The 21,724-nt window shown below is 37.9% G+C and overlaps 1 protein-coding gene across 8 annotated transcripts in view; it reads right to left on the reverse strand.

Moving 5' to 3' along the window:
- DCAF1 (DDB1 and CUL4 associated factor 1) overlaps positions 1-21,724 on the reverse strand; it is an 88,354-nt gene that overhangs the window by 43,120 nt on the left and 23,510 nt on the right. For all 8 annotated transcript variants that reach the window (XR_007146740.1, XM_047832213.1, XM_047832223.1 and 5 more), the window contains exons 4-9: positions 20,582-20,655; positions 18,068-18,181; positions 7,805-7,942; positions 5,679-6,191; positions 5,260-5,361; positions 1,625-1,783 (exon numbers count right to left, since the gene is read on the reverse strand). Coding sequence is in view for 7 of the 8 variants with exons in the window: in XM_047832213.1 (XP_047688169.1) it covers positions 1,625-1,783; positions 5,260-5,361; positions 5,679-6,191; positions 7,805-7,942; positions 18,068-18,181; positions 20,582-20,655 (1,100 nt within the window). In the remaining variant the exon portion in view is untranslated. The remainder of the gene's footprint in view (positions 1-1,624; positions 1,784-5,259; positions 5,362-5,678; positions 6,192-7,804; positions 7,943-18,067; positions 18,182-20,581; positions 20,656-21,724) is intronic.

Raw genomic sequence — 21,724 nt, forward strand, 5'->3', positions numbered from 1 at the left:
CTATCTGTGCAGAATACAATTATCATCACTAATGCAGTCATTCGGAGTTTAAAACTTAAGTTACAAATGAAATTCTGTAACAATCTATTCCAAACTGAACACCCTAAATTTAGATGCTTAAATTTGAGCTATTTACTGAATGCCAAATTTTGCAAATATTTACATCCTCTAATGCTCACAGTGCTCAGTTCCATAGGGTATCAGTTCCCACTTAGAAGGCAAGAGAGTGTCTGAATGGTTCAGTTGGTTAAGCATCCAACTCTTTTTTGTTTGTTTTAGAGAGAGAGAGAGAGAGCGCACAATTGGGGGAGGGACAAAAAGAGAATCCTAAGCAGGCTCTGCACTGCCAGCATGGAGCCCAATGTGGGGCTCAAACCCACGAACGATGAGATCATGACCTGAGCTGAAATCAAGAGTCAGACACTTAGCCAACTGAGCCACACAAGTGCCCCATAAGCATCCAATTCTTGATTTCAGCTCAGGTCATGATCTCACAGTAGTGAGACTGAGCCCAGAGATGGCTCTGTGCTGGGTGTGGAGCCTGCCTAAGATTTTGTCTCTCTCTGCCCCTCCCCAGCTCACATGTTTTGTCTCACTCTCAAAAAATAAAATAAAATAAAAAAGATGAGAAAGAAGCTCAAAGAGATAAGAGACTATCCATGGGTGATAAAAGTGACTTGAGCCTTCTGATACTAAAGTCTACAAGTTTGTTATCTATCCACTCACTGATTCGTTTCACATACATTTCGATGTCTCCTATGGATCAAAATGTCTCCTATGGATCAATGAATTCTAAAGCATTCCCCAGGTTTACTTTTTTATCTTAGCCATAATTAATTTTGTATACACACCTACAGATTAAGTTACTATTCTCAAAAGAATACATATCTTTGCATAGTATTGATCACAAAAGGGAAAAAAATTAAAACTAAAACATTACATTAACAAATATGCAAAGATGAATCAAGACATAGCTCAAGAAGAATTTACCAACTTCACTCTACCAGAAGAGCCAAAACACACAGAACATTAGAAAAATATTCCAGGCATGGAAATGATAAGAGCTTCCCTAGGTGTGTCTAGGGACCCACTACTTTTCAAATGTAACTCATTCACATTTTTTTTTTTTAATCACTAAATAAACAAGTCTTAACTGGAAAAACAGAAGAACCAGATGGGGAAACTCTGGAGCCCTGAGAACAACGGGAATTATTTTATCTCCACCACACATTATTTGTTAACACATACAAAGCATCATCTGTTTTTATAATAGATTGACTCTAAAACCCAAAATATAACTCCATTAACAACATCTGACAAGAGCCCAAGAATTAATACTAATTCAACAGAAATGGCAAAAACTAAATAAAGCCCCTAGACCTCAATCTACCTTGCTTTTTTTTTTAATTCAAATAGAAGAAAAAACAATCTTTTGTAAACAATTTTACATTTTTAGAATGCTTTGTGAAAGCCATATATTCATCATGTTCTCTGCTTCTTTCATTAAAATTATTTTCATTAAAATTTCATTAAGAAACTCCCAACTACTCATTTTTTTCTGTGAAGGTGCTAAAAAGTCTCCTTACCCAATCCCATTCCCAAATTCTAAATGGACTGGACTTACTCTTTCCATGGCATCCTGGTTGTAGGACAGGTAATACAAGCACATGGATACACCAGTTGCAGCCATAGAAGGACGAGGAATTTCCAGTAATTTCTGTACTCCACCATGCGCAACAAACTCTGTGGCAAACTTGTTATGGAGCAGGAGAGATGCAAGGTGCTAAACAAAGAGGACACATGTTACTGCGGAAGGATCTAGAATAATCACAAAATCTTTTCACAAAACATTAAATCAAGCTGCTAAATAAAAGGAATCCTCTGAAATAGACAACCACTCCCTCACAACAGAAATAAAACCAGTACTGCTTAAAGGGAAATAAAAAAACAGAGAAAACCCTCTATGGTATGTGAATTATATCTCAATAAAGCTGAGGGGGGGAAGAAAACCTATTAAGATTTCCTAACATCCCCTTCTAACACCAAAGGTTTTCATAAAGGTGAAAAACAAGAAATGAAAAATACTGCCATAAACAATGACATAGTCCCACAACCATTTTATTATTACATAGCTTCCCTAAAGGATTTTTCTTAACCTTCCCATTTTAATGCTTTTAAATATAATCAGTTCTATGTTCTAGTTTTGGCTCAGTCACAGACTTGTCATCTAATAAAATACCAAACTTTGTCTTTTTTTTTTTAATTTTTTTTTTAATGTTATTATTTATTTTTGAAGGAGAGAGACAGAGCATCAGCGGGGGAGGAACAGAGAGAGAGGGAGACACAGAACTCGAAGCAGGCTCCAGGCTCTAAGCTGTCAGCACAGAGCCCGATGTGGGGCTCGAACTCACGACCGTGAGATCATGACCTGAGCTGAAGTCGGACGCTTAACCGACTGAGCCACCCAGACACCCCAAAATTTTGTATTCTTTTATACTGAACCTCATTATATATAACCCCAAATAACCATCTTCAACAAATTACCAAACTAGCAAATGTTTGGAACTTATCAGAATGCACTTTAAACAGATCTTTAAAAGCATGTTATCTTTCAAGTTTTGTTAACTTCCTGTTCAGTTCCCACTAGTCTCTCTGGGTAGACCTGGTCTTCTGGGCAATTTTAAAGGCAGGAAGTACAATGCAAGCAGCAGGCTACTTCATGACCTTCAACCCAGGCTAATGTGGACAGGGCCTCGGAAGAACTAGAGCTCCCCCTCGTGTTTCTCGTGCCAAGGTGTCTTCCAGATGGTGAAGCAGGCACAAAGTAGAGACAAAACAGAGTGGAAAGTATGTAACTTGATACAAATCTTGCCAGGGTTAATGGCAAAAACAACAGGTATGTACCTTCTTCAGAAGTTCTCTCAACACCCAGATTCAGACTAATCCTCATATGTAATTCAAATCTCTTACCTCTTTACTCTTTTTGTCTGTTATCCAAGTCTGTCCTCCAAGTAGCTAAACCACATATGGTTCCCTGCCAACCCTTAGAAGGTGGCATGTAGTTTTTCTCACGTCCCTACCATAAAGTGGCAGTTCCACTGCCAGGATAGGTAGAAGAGAAAAGAGAGTAATAAGCAGGTTCAACCTTACCAATACAAAGCCTATAACCTAGATCACTTTGCTCATGTAAGCAAAGATTCTACTTTCTCTCCTTATATTGTATCTCCGTATAAGGTCTGGTTCTTCAAATGACTACATTTTAACCCATTTTTATTTTAACTTAACACCTATCCCCCTCTCCTATACAACTGAACCTTCCTTTTGAACAAGAGTACACATCTTTCTACATCATTTCCCTGTAAGAAAGATCTCTTGCAACTTTTCCCTGTTCACCCTTATTTCATTTTCTTTAATCCCCTATGACTCTGCATGGAAATAGTTGAATAACAATATCCATTATAATTCTTCATACAAAACCTAAGGAAATAGCAACTGCCCAAATCCCCTCTTCCACTATATCCTGGTTCAGGACAGGATGCTGCATCTGAAAGCAAGACCTTTGGACTAGAGAGAACTCTGACCTCTAGCTGCATTCCAATGTTCAAAGTATAATGAATTTACACACACACACACATACTACATCCACACACAGGGATATGTTATACAGGGTATGTCTGACCTCCTCCAAGTTTAAAATTTCTGGCATCTGAAAGGCAACTTTCCTCACCTCCATTTCATTTCAATATACTCTGGAACTCTGCTGTCCAATTCAGTAATCATTGGCCACACGAGACTAATTAAGATAAAAAATTCAATGCCTCAGTGACACTAGCTACATTTTAAGTGCTCATACAGCTAGTAGCCACTGTATTGAAAAGCAGAGACATAGAAAATTTCCACCATTACTAAAACTTTTTAAAAATTTTTTTCATGTTTATTTTTAAGAGAGAGAGAGACACATACACACACACACACACACACACACACACACACACACACACACACACACAGTATGAGTGGGGGAGGGGCAAAGAGCAAGGGTGACACAGAATCTGAAGCAGGCTCCTGGCTCTGAGCTGTCAGCACAGAACTTGACATGGGGCTCGAACTCACAAGCTGTGAGATCATGACCTGAGCTGAAGTCGGATGCTTAACCGACTGAGCCTCCCAGGCGCCCCTCCACCATTACTGAAACTTTTATTGGATAGCATAGCTCTAGAATATCAAAAATAAAGTTGTTTCTTTCTTCTTTCTTTCTTTCTTTCTTTCTTTTTTTTTTTTTTCCTTAAAGTTGTAACTTTAAAGAGCCAGAAAGAGCATCACTTCTTTTTTCAGAGGTCTTTTCTGGAAAAGTTTCTCAGGAAGAAGACAATACTCCTTCCTTTGTGCCCCATACTTTTTCCACAACATCTATAATATCTAAAAGAAATCATAGGCTTACATGACTGTCTTAACCAAACTATAAAGATTTGATTTACCTAATAGTGTAAACATCACAGAAAGGTACTCTGTTCATTAGTTACCTACTGAGTAGAATTGTATGATAGCCACAATGTTATTCATTCAATTTATCTCTCTCCATTCAGATTACTTGAATAAGTATGAATTTCATGGGCTAGCTAACCTGCCCTCCCCTATTTAGTGCCTCTGCAACCTAGGAAGTCACTTACCTCTACTGAATTTAGGTCTGCCTCTACTTCTTTACTCATTTTCCAATTCACATTTTGTTTACTCTAGGTAAGCTAACATCATACGCTATGTAAATAATGAAGAATTCAGAAAAAGTAATGTTGCCTGACAGAGAATATTTAAAAAGTAGGATATAAGGTACTATATACATATTTTTCCACTCCTATGCAGCAAAAATAACTGAGGCCATCCCCAGATCTAGATCCACTTTCTACTATTCAACCCTGTAGGACAGACTCCTGAATATCTGTGAAACCACTTAGTAAGTAAGCCTCATCTCTTCTACAGAAATAAGAAATTTTCAATTGTTACTATTTTGACACCTCTGGCAATGAAAATGCCCTGAGCAATAAAACTCAGAGATGCTATACACCAAAACACATGGGTACATCCATGTCAATAAAACACTCAGTACCTAACATTTTCAAGAATTTTACCCCAAGTGGGGCACCTGGCTGACCCAATCAGTGGAGTGCACGACTCTTGACCTCAAGGTTGTAAGTTTGAGCCCCATGAGGTGTACAGATTACTTAAAAAAAAAAAAAAAAAATCTTAAAAAAATTTTTTTACCTTGAGTGCCTCAAATGTAAGCAGGACATCATTAGTCTGTTTCAGGTCAATATAGAACATCATTAATTCCCGTGATCCAAGTTGCATGAATATGGGAAGTAACTGAAATGAAAACAAAAATAAATCTTAATACTGGGTTTATTTTCACATATTTCCTGTTCCATTATGAAGACAAAAGATTTTTAAAAAATGAGGTACCCCCCCCACTCCCTTATAAACATACAAACCCACTTTTATCAAATTGACCTACATCTGAAGTGACCTAAGACTTTACCAGTGGCATAAGACTTCACCAGTTTGAGGCAAAGACTTTTCTGTATTAGAGTAAAAACACCTCAGAGTATAAAATGCTACCTAAAATATCTCAGAAATAAGCACTAGTCCCAAAGTGTGAACAGCATTCTTCCCAATAAGCTTACCTCCTGATATTCTCCTAGGGGGGTCAAATACTGGAGAATGAGTCGCTGCTCAATAGCAGGAGTCATAGGATAAAGAGTATAATTGGTGCCAATCACCCAAGGGGACATTTCTGACCAGCTGCTATTAGATAGCTCAACAAACATACGATCTGGATCAGATGCTGAGAAACCCAACTTCTGCTTGGCCTTCCTAAAACTCTCTCTGTCACCCTGTTTTGCTGACTTGTTTTTCCTCAATCCTCCCTCGTCAGGTTTGGCTGCTGAGTTCACTCTACTACTAGTCTTGTGGCCTGAATCAAGATGAAAGGAAATCTCCATGTCCCCAGAGGCTTCCTCTTGTTCACCATCCACTACATCTACAGCCATGTCGCCATAGTCCATATCCACAGCTTCTTCATCCAGAGGCAAAAGGGGTTCAGAGGAGAGCTTTCGCGGGCTGGGACGCTTGTTTTCCTGCCGCAAAGCCACTTCCTGAAGTTGTAGCTCCCTCAGTCTTCGAAGTACTATTGCCACCTATCAACAGATATTGGAATAAAAGGCCTTATTTCTTCTGCATCTTAATTTAAATGAGTCTTAATGAATAATTCTTATTTCCATTTAAGGAGAAGTAGATCCTCATGCAGTTATTTCAGTATCTGGAAATGGCAAAGATTTGATAAATATTTTGACCTAATTCCTACAGCTTAATGAAATAAACGGCTAGAACTCTCATTCCTCATAAAATTTCCCAGAGAACCCAAACCACATTTGCACATCAGACATCATTCATAGCTGATCTATCTGGATCAAGCTGGGCTGGACCATCACACCTGAAGAGGCAGACACTAGACATATTCATGATTTTAAAAAAATGTCCAGGGGCACCTGGGTGGCTCAGTAGGTTGAGCGACTGACTTCGGCTCAGGTCATGATCTCACGATTTGTGAGTTCAAGCCCTGCGTCGGGCTCTGTGCTGAGAGCTCAGAGCCTGGAGCCTGCTTCGGATTCTGTGTCTCCCTCTCTCTCTCTGTCCCTCCCCCACTCATGCTCTATCTCTCTCTGTCTCAGAAATAAACATTAAAAAAAAAAAAAGTCTGAAAACATGAAGGTTTCTCAAACTTATATCTGTTGTAAATTGCATTGTTAGATATTGCCATCTACATAATTATACAATCTATTTTTCAAGTTCACTACTTTTTCATGTTTTAAGTACTTATTTTATTTTTTGTTTTATTTATTTTTGAGAGAGAAAGACAGGGTGCAAGCAGGGGAGGGGCAGACAGAGTGGGAGACACAGAATCTGAAGCAGGCTCCAGGCTCTGAGCTGTTAGCACAGAGCCCGATGTGGGTCTCTAACCCGTGGAACATGAGATCAGGACGTGAGCCAAAGTCAGACACTCAACCAAAGGCACCCCTTAAGTACTTATTTTTTGAGCCAACACTAAAATATAGCATTATGCTTAGTTTAAAAAAAAAAAAAAAAGAAATTATGCCTGAAATTTACTTCGAACTACATAAAAAAAAGGATGGTGGATGAATAAAAGAAAAGGTGGATGGATGGATGGGTATGCATGGGTATAGTAAAATGTTCACAAACAATTTAAGTGGTATGTACACAGCTGTTCTCTGTAAAATTCTATTTTGCTGTATGTTTGAAAATTTTCATAATCCAAATGTTGGGAAAATAAAGAGAATGCTTCTATTCTTTATCCAGTATAAACGATCATGATCCTTGATAAGATGAAAAATGGCTATTTTCAAGTTAAAAAAAGTAAAATCAAAACTATTATGAAAAGTAATTTTGAGGGGTGCCTGGGTGGCTCAGTCAGTTAAGCATCCAACTCTTGATCTTGGCTCAGGTCATGATCTCACAGTCTGTGAGATCAAGCCCCACATCGGGCTCTGCACAGACAGCACAGAGCCCGCATGGGATTCTCTCTCTCCCTCTCTGCCCCTCCCCAGCTCGCTCTTTCTCTCAGAATACACAGACTTAAAAAAAAAAAAAAAAGTTATCTTGAAATGTCAAAATTATAGCTATATTCCAGTACCATATAATGAATAAGATCTACCTTTTCAAGTTCAGGTAGTAAGGAAAGAACTTGTGAATACTCTCCCACCTTATACAAAAATTCTAACACAGTCCTTACCAGCTGTGAATTCTCATCCCTATAGTTGGCAGCAATGTCTTGATTCTCCATAGCACCTCCTAACAGTCCAGTAGAATACGTCCTCAATGGCTGATCAGCCTCTCGGGCCCATTTGAAAAGATTCTCAACAATTCCCTCCTATAGTAAAGGAAATGAAATAGTACAATTCAGCAAAGACCATTTTCATAATTAAAGACATAAGCAAAGATTTTAGTCTTATGAAAGAATCTCTTAAGATATTTCAATGCTGCTCATAAATTTAAAAATGCAAGTAAAGTGTCTAAGTGGATTAAAGTATCTGTGCATCTGTGAAATAGATTCCTATCTAGCCACTGACATTCAAGCTAAAGATCAATAATCACATAACAGTCTTACCTTAGATGTTTGAGACCCAAAATATTCCATGACCAAGTGGGAAGCACTAAAACTTCTATATTCTTTGAAGTTCACAATGCACAATTAACATTACTAATGAGAAGTTATCCATCAAAGTACTTAACGCCACATATCCCAAACTCATTTTTCACTAGTTTTTATTATGAAATAGTACACATAAACATGCATACTCCAGGGGCAACCGAGTGGCTCAGTCAGTTAAGCACCTGACTTCAGCTCAGGTCATGATCTCATGGTTTGTGGGTTTGAGCCCCGCATCGGGCTCTGTGCTGATAGCTCAGAGCCTGGAGCCTGCTTTGGATTCTGTGTCTCCCTCTCTCTCTGCTCCTTCTCGACACGCGCGCTCTGTCTCTCTCTCTCAAAAATAAATAAAACGTTAAAAACAATTTTTTAATTAAAAAAACACGTATAGTCCAAAGAAAATGAAAATCACCCATGATCTACTTGATAGAGATCTTCCATGTGTTCCTCCTTATACCACCTGTGTCCTCTCTTCCCAAAAGGTACCCATGTTACTAAATTTTAACAATTTTCTCATTAAACATGTTAAAGTTATATGCTTTGAACTGTATAAACCACATGATACTGCATTTTTCTGCAAGTTATTATTCACCATTATGTTCTTTACATTCACCTATATTATTACATGTAATTGTCACAAATAGCATTCAACATAAGACAGACTTTAGACACAATTACTTATTAACTTCTATCAACCTTACATGATTAGGTAAGTATTTACTGAAAAGGAAACTGAGTCACAATAAGGTGAAGTAACATTAAGTGAAAGCTGGGGTCTGATCCCAGGCAGTTGACCTCCAGATGTTCTTCACCTCCATATTTTGCTGCTATTTTGTTGGCTTAAAAACCACAACTCTGTGAGTCTGAGCCCCACAAGAGGGCTCTGTGCTGACAGCTCAGAGTCTGGAGCCTGCTTCAGATTCTGTGTCTCCCTCTCTCTCTGCCCCTCCCCTACTCGTGCTCTCTCTCACTCTCAAAAATAAACATAAAAAAAATCTTTAAATAAAAAACTAAAAAAAAAAAAAAAAAAAAAAAACAGAAAAAAACCAACTATTTTTGTGCAAGTCTATCCATAGCTATCCACAGAGCAGACATCTAGGATCAGAACTACTAAATCAGGGGGCACCTGGGTGGCTGAGTCAGTTAAGCATCTGACTCCAGCTTAGGTCATGATCTCACAGTTCGTGAGTTCGAACACCAAGTGCTAACAGCACAGAACCTGCAGCCTGCTTCAGATTCTATGTCTTCCTCTCTCTCTGCCCCTCCCCTGCTTGCACTGTCTCTCTCTCTCTCTCTCTCTCTCTCTCTCTCTCTCAAAAGTAAATAAACATTAAAAAAAATAAATAAACTACTAAACAGGGGCGCCTGGGTGGCTCAGTTGATTAAGTGTCCAACTTCGGCTCAGGTCATGATCTCACAGTCTGTGAGTTCGAGCCCTGCATCAGGCTATCTACTGTCAGCACAGAGGCAGTTTCGAATCCTCTATCCTCCTCTATCTCTGCCCCTCCCTCACATGTGCACACTCTCTCTTTCTCAAAAATAATTAAAAAAAAACAAAAACAAAAAAACCTACTGCATCATGGATGTAGGATGTGTGCATGCTCAACTTTACCAGAGAATGCCAGGCTATTTTCCAAAGTGACTGCAACAATTCACATTTCCACCAACAGTGAATACTTTTTTTCTACATCTCTGTCAACACTTGACCACAGTCATACTTTTCACCTTCTGTAGTCTGGTGGGTATAAAAACAGCACTGCATATAATTTGAATTCATCATTATTAATGAGGTTCAGCATTTTTTCATTCCTGTTGACCATTTAGGCTTCCATTTCTGTGAAATACACAGCTTTTACAAGTGTTTTATGATAAACACAAGTTCATAATTTTTATGTAATCATACTCAACAGTATTTTCTTTTAAATTTTGTGCACTTTGGGGCGCCTGGGTGGCTCAGTCGGTTAAGAGTCCGACTCTTGGTTTCGGCTCAGGTCATGATCTCACAGTGTATGAGTTCGAGCCCTGCGTCGGGCTCTGTGCTGACAGCACAGAGCCTGCTTGGGATTCTCTCTCTCTCCCTCTCTCTGCCCCTCCCCCACTCACTCTCTCTGTCTCTCTCTCAAAAATAAATAAATAAATAAAACTTTAAAAAAATTTTTAAAAATAATTAAAAAAAATAAATTTTGTGCACTTTGTATCTTAAATTCTTCCCTAAGGTCATGGAGTCATTATCCCATATATTTCTAAACATTTTAACCTCTTTTCAAAAAATTAACACTCTGAAAAACACATGCTGAGAAATTTTGTTTTAAAATATTGACATGAGGGGTTCCTGGGTGACTCAGTCAGTTGACATGAGGGGTTCCTGGGTGACTCAGTCAGTTGAGCTTCAACTTTGGCTCAGGTCATGATCCCACAGCTGGTGAGTTCAAGACCCGTATCCAGCTCTGTGCTGACAGCTCAGAACCTGGAGACTGCTTCAGATTCTGTGTCTCCCTCTCTCTCGCTCTGTCCCTCCCCTGTTCATTTTCTCTCTCTCTCTCTCTCAAAAAAAAATTAATGAAAACATTAAAAAACTTTTTCAAAAAAAATATATTGACATGAGAAGTGCCTAGGTGGCTCAGTCGGTTAAGTGTCTGACTCTTTGTTTCAGCTCAGATCATGGTATCACGGTTCTATCTTCAGCTGTGTCTAAACTTCACTCTAATTCATCTACTATGTTTTTAAATTCAATAACTGTAAACTTTATACACACTAGCTCTCTGTTTCCTTTCCCAAATGGCCATTTTTTCTCCCATGGTCTTGGACTTTCGTTAAGAATTTAGATTTTTTTTTTTTTTTTTTTACATATCCAATAATTTTGAACCTTTTAAACCATTCTTAAGTGTACAATTCAGTGTGATTAAGTACATTTGCAATGTTGCATAACCATCACCACTATGTTTTTCCAAAACTTATTATCCCAAACAGAAACTCTGTACCCCCACTTTCAATAATAGATAGAACAACCAAACATAAGATCAGTAAGGAAACATAAGAGTTGAACACTATAAACCAATTACACCTAACAGACACACAGAGAATACTCCACCCAACAAGACCAGAATATACATTCTTCTTAAGTATACATGGATCATTTTCCAGGATAGACCATGTTAGGCAACAACAGGGTTAATAAATTAAGAAGAATAAACTCTTACAAAGAATTTTTTCCAATCACAATGAAATTAAATAAGAAATCAACAACCTAAGGAAAACTGGATAATTCATATGTGGAAATTAATACACTTTTAAATAACCCAGGGGGCAAAGAAGTCACAGGGAAATTAGAAATACCTTGAAATGAATGCATACCAAAATTTGTGGGAGGTGTCACAAGCATTGCTAAGAGGGAAATTCATGGCTGCAAACATACATACAATTAAAAAAAAATGGATCTCTAATCCCTCATAACCTAACTGTACACTTTAAGGAACTAGAAAAAGAGCAAACAAAACCCAAAGGTAATAGAAGCAGGTAATAAAGATTAGAGTGAAGATTAAGTAAAACAGCAAATAGAAAAATACAGAAAATGAAACCAAAAGTTGTTTCTTTGAAAAGATCCAACAATATTGACAAATCTTGAACAAGACCCAAAGAAATTTAAAAAATAAAAATAAAAAAGACTCACATTACTCTCAAAACTGAAAGAGAGGAATGGCTGGGTGGCTCAGACAGTTAGGCATCCAACTCTTAAGTTTCAGCTCAGGTCATGATCTCAAGGTTCAGGAGTTCAAGCCCCACATCAGGCTCTGTGCTGACAGTGTAGAGCCTGCTTAGGATTCTCTCTCTCCCTCTCTCTCTGCTCCTCCCACTCTCTTTCTCTCTCTTCCTCAAAATAAACAAACTTAAAAAACAAATAAAATTTAAAAATACAAACAAAAGTTTGTACCAATCTTACTACCAATCTTGCAGAAATAAAAAAAACATATAAAACACTATAAACAATTATATACCAACAAAATGAATAACTTAGGTAAAATGACAAAATGGACAAATTCCTAGATACACAATCTACCAAAACTGATTCATAAAGAAAAACTGATTAAGACCTAAGTAGTAAGGAGACTGAATCAGTCATCAAAAATCTCCCAAAATAGAAAAACTCAGGACCAGATGAATTCATTGGTGAATTGGACACTAAACATTTAAAGAATACCAATCTTTCTCAAACTCTTCCAAAAAATAAAGGAACACTTCAAACCCATTCCATGAGGCCAGCGTTATCCTGATGCCAAAGACACTATAAGAAAACTATAGAACAATATCCCTTATGAATACTGATACAAAAAAACCTCAATAAAATACCACAGCAGCACACTAAAAGGATTATACACCATGATCAATGAATGGATTTATCCAGGAATGCAAGTATAGTTCAACATACAAAAATCAATCTAGTACACCAAACTACACACAATAAAATGAGTATGAAATTACTGTGAATTAATGGAAAACCATCTGACCATCTCAACTGATACAAAAAGAATCTGCCAAAAATCAACACACTTTCATTAAAATACTTAATAAATTAGGAATAGAAGGAAACCTCCTTAATATCATAAAAGCCAGTTATGAAAAATCCACACACTCAACATTATACTCAACAATCAAAAAGAGTAACAGACTTTCTCCCTAACATCAAGAACAAGACAGAGGCGCCTGAGTGGTTCAGCTGATTAAGCATCCGACTTTGGCTGAGGTCCATGGGTGTCCAGCTCTGTGCTGACAGCTCAGAGCCTGGAGCCTGCTTCAGATTCTGTCTCCCTCTCTCTCTGCCCTTCCCCTGCTCATGAGTGCACACATGCTCTCTCTCAAAAATAAGCACTAAAAACAATTTTAGAAAAAAACGAACAAGACAAAGATGTCTGCTTTCACCATTTCTATTCAACATAGTAAGTTGTAGCCAGAACTGGACAAGAAAAAGAAATTAAAGGCATTTATGTTGGAAAAGAAGAAATAAAATTATCTCTATTCACAGATGACATGATATTTTATGTACAAAACTTCTAAGATTCCACACACAATGTTAGAATAAATGAATTCAACAAAGTTACAGCATACAAAATCAGTTACATTTCTCTTTTTTTTTAATGTTTATTTTTGAGAGAGCATGAGCAGAGGAGGGGCAGAGAGAGAGGGAGACACAGAATCCAAAGCAGGCTCCAGGCTATGAGCCGTCAGCACAAAGTCCAACATGGGGCTCGAATCCACAAGCCGTGAGATCCCTGAGCCGAAGTCGGACACTCAACCAAATGAGCCACCCAGGTGCCCCATCAGTTGCATTTCTATACACTAGTAATGAAAAATCCAAAAAGAAAACACATCCAGTCATTTAAAAGGGACTTCCTAATATCTTTCAGATATCTGTTCTATTTGATTCTTCTATTTTTATTGTTAATTCCTAATCCTGAAAAATTATTTCCTGGTGTATTTTGTAATGTTTTTGTGAACTCACTTCACCTGGAAATTGCTGTTCTCTGAAATCCATTATAGCCTGGATTATGAGAGCTTCCCCCAAGAGTAATTTTACATTTGCTTTTGTCAGACACTCAAGGAATATGGTTAGTTCAGGACAATTATTTTGTTAATTTCTTGACTTTGGGGTTCCTATTCATATGGCAGAAATTTCAAACATACACCAAAATAAAGGTTGTGCCCAGGGTGTCTCAGAGATTTATCCACCCCTACCCCACACCCTCACCCCCTGCCATCAGAGTGGAGTCACAGACTGAGAAACCAGTCATCTTCCATGGCAGTAGGCAGATACTTCTCTTTTGCACTGTTTCACTGAAGGTCCTTTGGGAGTACTGGTTTTACACAGGGGTCGAGGTCCCAGTTCCAACTGTTCAGCCAAGGTTTTATCTCCTGTCCTCAACTACCACTTTGTTTTTACAGTTACCTCTGGCACCTAGGGATTTCTCTAAGAGTTTATTGCAATTTACCTGGAATCTGTGTGTGCATGCAATAGGAAAGTTTCCAAGTTATCCTGGATAGATCTGGGTCTCCTCCCTTCTTTCTTAAAACCATTTTTTTCCCTCTCAGCTTCTGAAAGGTCATATATTCATGGTTTTCTTCCTACCTCACAGGATGCTGTGACGATTAATACATGATGCAAAACAAATGCTTAGCACAGGGCTAGCTAGCACTTAATAAATGGTAGCCATCCACCTATTAAATGATCTCATGTACACTTTTTTCATAAAGCACCTATTAACATTTTAGAGGAATCTTAATGTTCCAGAATATAAAATCTGAGAAACACTCACTTACAGATTATACTTTCTGAGATCTCAGTCTCTCTGATTTTATCCCTCCCACCTCCAATAATTTAAGGACAACCTCAAAGAGAAAAACATCAAAACAATACTTAAAAAATAAGTCCCTAGAGGCACCTGGGTGGCTCAGTCCATTAATCATCCAACTTCAGCTCGGGTCATGATCTAGTGGTCCATGGGTCCAAACCCTGCATCAGGCTCTGTGCTAACAGCTCAGAGCCTGAAGCCTGCTTCGGATTCTGTGTCTCCCCTTCTCTCTCTGCCCCTCCCATGCTTGCGTTGTCTCTCTCTCAAAAACAAACATTAAAAAAAATGTTTTAATAAAAATTTAAAATTTTTTTTAAAAAGTCCCTAAAAGTCCTGACCTGACTTAACACTGACAAACTTAACCATAGGAAAAACCTAGTACAGGAACACCTTGGTAGCTCAGTGGGTTGAACATTCAACTCTTGATTTTGGCTCGGGTCATGATCCCAGGATCACGGTATCAGGCCCCACATTGGGCTCCACACTGAGCATGGAGCCTGTTTAAGATTCTCTTTCCCTCTCCCTCTGTCTCTTCCCTGCCTGCATGTGTACACGACCTCACATGAGCTCTCTCTTAAAAGAAAAGAAAAAACAGGGCGCCTGGGTGGCTCAGTCGGTTGAGCATCCAACTTCGGCTCAGGTCATGATCTTGCATTTCATGAGTTCAAGCCCCACATCGGGCTCTGTGCTGACAGCTCGAAGCCTGGAGCCTGCTTCAGATTCTGTGTCTCCCCCTCTCTCTGCCCCTCCCCTGCTTGTGCTGTCTCTCTGTCTCTCAAAAAAATGAATAAATGTTAAAAAAAAAAAAAAAACCTATTACATAAATAATATTAAAGTGCTCAGTTCTGTAACACGCTTAATATAATGAAGAAAGCTACAGTCAAATAATTGTAAATAAAATGTAAAGCTATTTCACTATCTCTGAAAGTACAAATAAGCAACTTTAAAAAAAAAAAATAGTGGCTAAAATAGAATCAATTTAGTGAAATATCAGAATGTATCACACAAAGAGTAAACAGTGTTCAAAAAACTTCTTTTTCATATACTTACTGTATGTACTGGGTTGCAATGTAAAAACATGTTACTACAGTTCACAAAGTTTAAGAAATACTGCTGTAAAGCAGAGTCTGAACCAGAGCTTTGTAAAATACCAGTAGCCCATCTTTCCAAAAATAATGATCTCTAACTCATTAATTTACAAGTTATAATTGTATTTTAAAGTAAAATATTGATTCACACCAAAAAATTTGCATAGGATACTTCTGAAGGATAAAGATCATCATGTAATCCAACATTAAGGCCTCACAATCTCAAAGAAGTTTGTAATCTGTGCTCTAGGACACTGGATTCAAAGCTATGTTATTTCCTATCTAACATATGATTTTGCTTTAATAATTCACTTCTCTCACCAGAAATGAGTTATTATGAAACAAATTTTATTACTCAAAAAAATCCCTCAGTGTTTCTGACATCCAAAGGGTATTTACTTCATTCTAAATATACAATGATGCAACTACAAAGAACCAGAGATGACTTTCCTACAATGACAACCAGGACACTTTTACAAAGCACAGTAAAATCATCTATAGTCTTCTACAAATCTTGCATATACTAATACACTGGTATAAATGCTTCATTTGTCATCTTGGTTTTCAAAAGAATACATATTAAGGGGCGGCTAGATGGCTCAGCTGGTTAAGTGCCCAACTCTTGCTTTCAGCTCAGGTCAATCTCATAGTTTGTGGGATCGAGCCCGAGCCCCACCCCCACCCCCACTCAGGCTCTGTGCTTACAGCTCGGAGACTGCTTGGGATTCTCTCTCTCCCTCTTCCTCTCTGCCCCTCCCCTGGTCACGCACATGCTCTCTCTCTCAAAATAAATAAACATTTAATAAAAAATGCATATTAAAATATTTCTGACAAGTATATAGATGTTTTTGGTCTCCCACAATCATAACTAATTGGAGATTTTTAAAACTTGTCTGTATACAATGTGCAAATTACAACATTAATTACAATGCTATTCTCTAAGATACCTTACGTGATACAATTGCGTAACAATTTCCTTAAAAGTTAAATGATGGGGAACTTGAGTGGCTCAGTCAGTTAAGTGTCCAACTCTTGATCTGGCTCAGGTCATGATCTCACCATTTGTGAATTCAAGCCCCATATCAGAGTTGTCAGCACAGAGCCTACTTGGGATTCTCTCTCCCTCTCTCTGCCTCTCCCCGCTTGCACACACACTCTCTCGCTCAAAAAAAGAAAAATAAACTTTTAAAAAAGTTAAATGAAAATCTATTTCCAGATCTTTCATTTGGTTTCTACATTTAACTACACTAAGACCTCCAGATTATTTCAGAACATTAAATATTAATATCTTTGAGAAAAAGAAAATTATGTGACATACCCAATTCACACTGCAAATTCTTAATGCTGAGAACAAAATATCTGTATTCTAAAAATAGAGCAACAAATTTTTGACATTTGAAGTATACACACACACTCACTATCACAGTCACTATCAAATTACCACTTTCTGGTCTTCATGGTACTTATCCTTATTTGAAATTATCAGTTTATTTGTATGTGCCCTCCCAAATACATTATGTGAAATCTTCCATCTTGCTGACAAAAGTATTATCAACACCCACCATAAGACACAGCACAAAACAGATCTTCAAATATTAACGAAATATTAAATACTACCCCCAAAAAATTAAAAAAAATAAATAAATAACACAAGAATAGAATGGGTTTCCTCAAAGTAGAAAAGTCCTTCCTCACTAAGGAAGACAACTCATGAAGAATAAGAGTTTGGATAATATCATAAATCCATTCTAAAAACATACAATCTTAACCAGGGCGCCTGGATGGCTCAGTCAGTTAAGCATCTGGCTTTGGCTCAGGTCATGATGTCACGGTTCATGGTTCAAGCCCCACGTCAGGCTCTGCTGACAGCTCAGTGTCTGGAGACTGTTACAGATTCTGTGTCTCCCTCTCCCTCTGCCCCTCCCAGACTTGTGTTCTATCTCTCTCAAAATAAACATAAAAAAAAAAATTTGGGGGGCGCCTGGGTGGCTCAGTTGGTTAAGCGTCCGACTTCGGCTCAGGTCATGATCTCACGGTCCATGAGTTCGAGCCCCGCGTCGGGCTCTGTGCTGACAGCTCAGAACCTGGAGCCTGCTTCAGATTCTGTGTCCCCCTCTCTCTCTGACCCTCCCCCATTCATGCTCTGTCTCTCTCTGTCTCAAAAATAAATAAACATTAAAAAAAAAAAATTTTTTTTTTAATTTTTTTTAACATACAATCTTAAGACTTAAGATATACTATAGCACCTAAGCAGTAAGTACTCATGAAAACAATTACTCTTATATTTTTATTGATTTCTTATATTTCTATACCATTATTGTTATAAAAATGTGTAACAATTATCTTAACAAAGACAAATCAAACAGATCAACATTCAATTTAAAAATAAAATGACTTTTCCTTTTAGTAAGTACCTTTTCTTGAAAGACAACAGCAGTTTCTAGCCCTGGCATGATGTCCAATAGAAGTCTGCAAGCTGCAGTGTTCAAAGGGGGTTCTCGGCTTGTCATCACATATGCATTCACCAGCTATAAAAAAACAGAGGAATACTTTTCATCTGAAATTCAACCCAGGCAAATTAATGAAGTCTAATAAACTCAATACATTCCCATCATTTCCCTAAGAGGTATTTAAGAAGATTATACCTAACAATTACTAATTAAACCCTTAATTATTATAACCCACTGAGCCATGATGGGATCATATATTTCTTCTGCAGCTTTAATGTCAAATCCTCCCAAAAGAACAAATCAGCAACCACAGAAATTAAAGCTCAAAGAATATCAAGAAGGGGGGCCTGGGTGGTTCAGTCAGTCAGTTAAGCATCTGACTCCTGATTTCAAATCAGGTCATGATCTCATGGTCCTGAGATGGAGGCCATGTCAGGCTCCAAGCTGGGTATGGAGCCTGCTTAAGATCCTCTCTCTCTCCCTCACCCTCTGCCACTCCCCCCCTTGGCATATGCATTCTCTCTCAAAAAAGAGTATCCGGAAGAAATCACTCCCTATTCTTTTTTTAACCCCTATTCTTACATACACTTTTTCAGAAGGATAAAGCAGGGCAAGACAACCAACCCCCTCCAGATTCTTGACAATAGTTAGTGAAAAACTTGAATTTTGTACTTCTACTATAAATACATTTAATATATACAAATTATAAACATATATAAATGCGTTAATAAAACTTCCTTCTAGTACTCAAATATTATTGAATCTCTACTACTAAGTGGCACTGTATTCCGTGCTGGGTATACAACAGTGAATAAGATGTAGTGCCACCATCAAAGGGTTCATAATCCAACAGAAGTGACAGTTGGAAAAACAAATATCATGAGTATACGATGCTACAGAAGTCTGTAGGAGGTCACACAACCCCTGCAGAGGAATCAGAGAAAGGCTTAGAGGGGGAGGGATTTCAAGCTAGAATGTAAAGGACAAGTAGGAGTAGCTAAGGAAGAGTGGGGAGGAGAGGCGAGACAAAGGGCAAGAATTTAAAATTAAAAGAACAAAAGCCAGAGAGATTGGGTTTATAAACTGAGGAATTTAAAATTCATCTTGAGGCCAATGGGAAACCACTAATAGATTACAAGCAAGAGGATGCCATGATCACTTTTTGCATTTTAGAAAAATTTCTGGGCTATAAAGTGAAGAATAGGTTGGAAGAGAACAAGACAAGATGAGAAATCAGTTAAGAGGTTATTACGATCACCAAGAGAGAGATGGTAGTGGCTAACTAAGGTCTGGCAACAAGGACATAAAGAAATGGAGGGATTTATGAAGTTAAATGAAAAGGAATGATAAGACCTGTAAGTTTAACTGAATAAGAGAACTTGGAAAAATAAAGTTGTCTAGCTGGCTAGACAAGGACATCATTACTGAGCTAGAGAACAAGAGAAACAGACTATACAGCACACAATTAGACAGGTGGAATTCAAGGTGCCTGTGGGGAATATCCAAGTGGGGATATCCAGAGGACAGCTCAACATTTCCAGAAAAGCAGAGAAGAGACACTGGTGATCAAGAAATAAATTGGAGTTAATACAATACAGAGAATAATAGTTAATACAGTACAGATAATAATAATAGTACTTACTGAGCCCTCATGTACCAAGTTCTGTGCTAAGCACTTTTTTTTTTTTTTTTAGCATATGTGCTGCCGAAGCGAGCACGGCACTTTTCACGACTCATTTCATTCAAAGGTTACAAAAATATTTTAAAGGGAAGATCATCCCTATTTTATAGATTAGGAAAATAAAGCTTGGAGAAAATGAAGTTTGGAGAGGCTTAAGTTGCCTCAAGATCAAACTGCCAGTGAACAGTGAAGTTCCATTTAAACCCAAAATATGGACCCCAAAGCCCATACTCTCAAGGATCATGCAATTTGGCCTCCAAAAACAAACCTAACAATTACAACTTACTGAATAATTACTATCTCAGGCCCTGTGAATGCTATATATATATATTCCCCCCACCTCATTTATTTCTCAACAGCCCTGAGTTAGAGAAGGTAGTTTTGTCTCCCTCCACATGCCCAATGCACACACCACAGTGTCAGTGCAGAATCATGCCTTATACATACATCACTCTGAGTTTTCTATTCAGAAATTCAAGAAAACGTCTATATTCCCAAACTCAAAATCATCTTGCCCTAGGATGAGTACAGATGCCTTGGGAGTCCTTGCCATATTCAAACAATGAAAATACACACCAAAGAGAAAACACCTTGGCCACGACCAGGACTTTGGTAAGAAAGAAATCCATGACGACTCTTAGCTTGTTGAACCAATACCAAACAAACAAACAAACAAAATCTACCCACACTATTCCCAACTTTGTCAAGACCTCAAGAGAAAACAAACTATTTACAAACAATAAAGGTATAGCATCCACTGATGATAATCTCTGGAGAAAAGTAAGAAGCAAACCTACTGCATTCATGAAATCATCATTCTTGAAGAGTATTCTCAGCAAGTGGCCCAGCATACACTCTGGATCAGCTCGACCTACCAAAAGAAGAGGGGAGGAACAAACAAAGGAATGAGTAAGTCATCCCAGTCAAGCAACTCAGACCTCTGGAAAGGCACCTGGGTTATTACAAGTACCATTAAAATGCCAGCAAAAATAAACAGAAACAAAGAAAAACTTTTTTGATGAATCAGATTTCATAAGAAACATTCTCTAAAATTAAAAGTGACAATAGAAAAACTTGAGACACTGCTCTCTAACTTTCCCATCTCCCAGCACATTGCCTACACAGCCATGCCAAACTAAATAAATGTGCAGTAGACCCAGACCAGCATTACTAAGAGTACACAAGGTCTAAAAAAGAATCATAAAGGAGCCTAAGAGAAAGAAAACCCCTGATTTCCCAGCCAGATTTAGGTAGGAAGCACTTCTTTTGATGGGTGGCCTGGAGGAGATAAGACTCCAAATCTAATCTCTTTTTCAACTATATACCAAAAGTAGCAGAAATGCATCCTCAAACCTGTAATGATATTCCAGGTTGTGGGGGCAGGCACAGGAAGGGAATCCCACTAAGTAATACCAACTCTAAAGATATGATAAGTTTGGCCATCTTAAATTCTCAGCTCCTGGGGAAAGAAAGGCCAGGAACCTAGAATCTACTCAATACAGGTAAAAGAATTAATGATTGGTAGAATTATTGGTTTTTAAAACAGATACCATCTATTTTAATTTTCCTTTAAGATCATTAGAGTGGCAAATTTAGTCAAACTCAAAATACAATTTAGGATAAAGAGAAGATGTGAGCCACTGCTATGAAGTTTCTACCAAGCTATAATCAGTATTCCAAGGTAAACCACAAAAAGAAAAGTTACAGAATGGTATCATAAAAACTAGATGAAGACCTCAGATTACCTTTCTCTCTTAATAAATGACAAAACTGGCATCCTCACTTTTATTAATAGAAATTATACCTAATAACATAAGAGGTAGGGAGGAAAAAACTGCCTTTAAAATTTTCTCCTGAAAAGTGTATCAATCATCATTCTGTCTCTCCCTTCTTCATACCATTTCATCCTTTCCAAGGCCTTTCCAAGGTCACTAAGCATG

Source organism: Prionailurus viverrinus, chromosome A2, assembly GCF_022837055.1.
Source record: "Prionailurus viverrinus isolate Anna chromosome A2, UM_Priviv_1.0, whole genome shotgun sequence".
Taxonomy (NCBI): domain Eukaryota; kingdom Metazoa; phylum Chordata; class Mammalia; order Carnivora; family Felidae; genus Prionailurus; species Prionailurus viverrinus.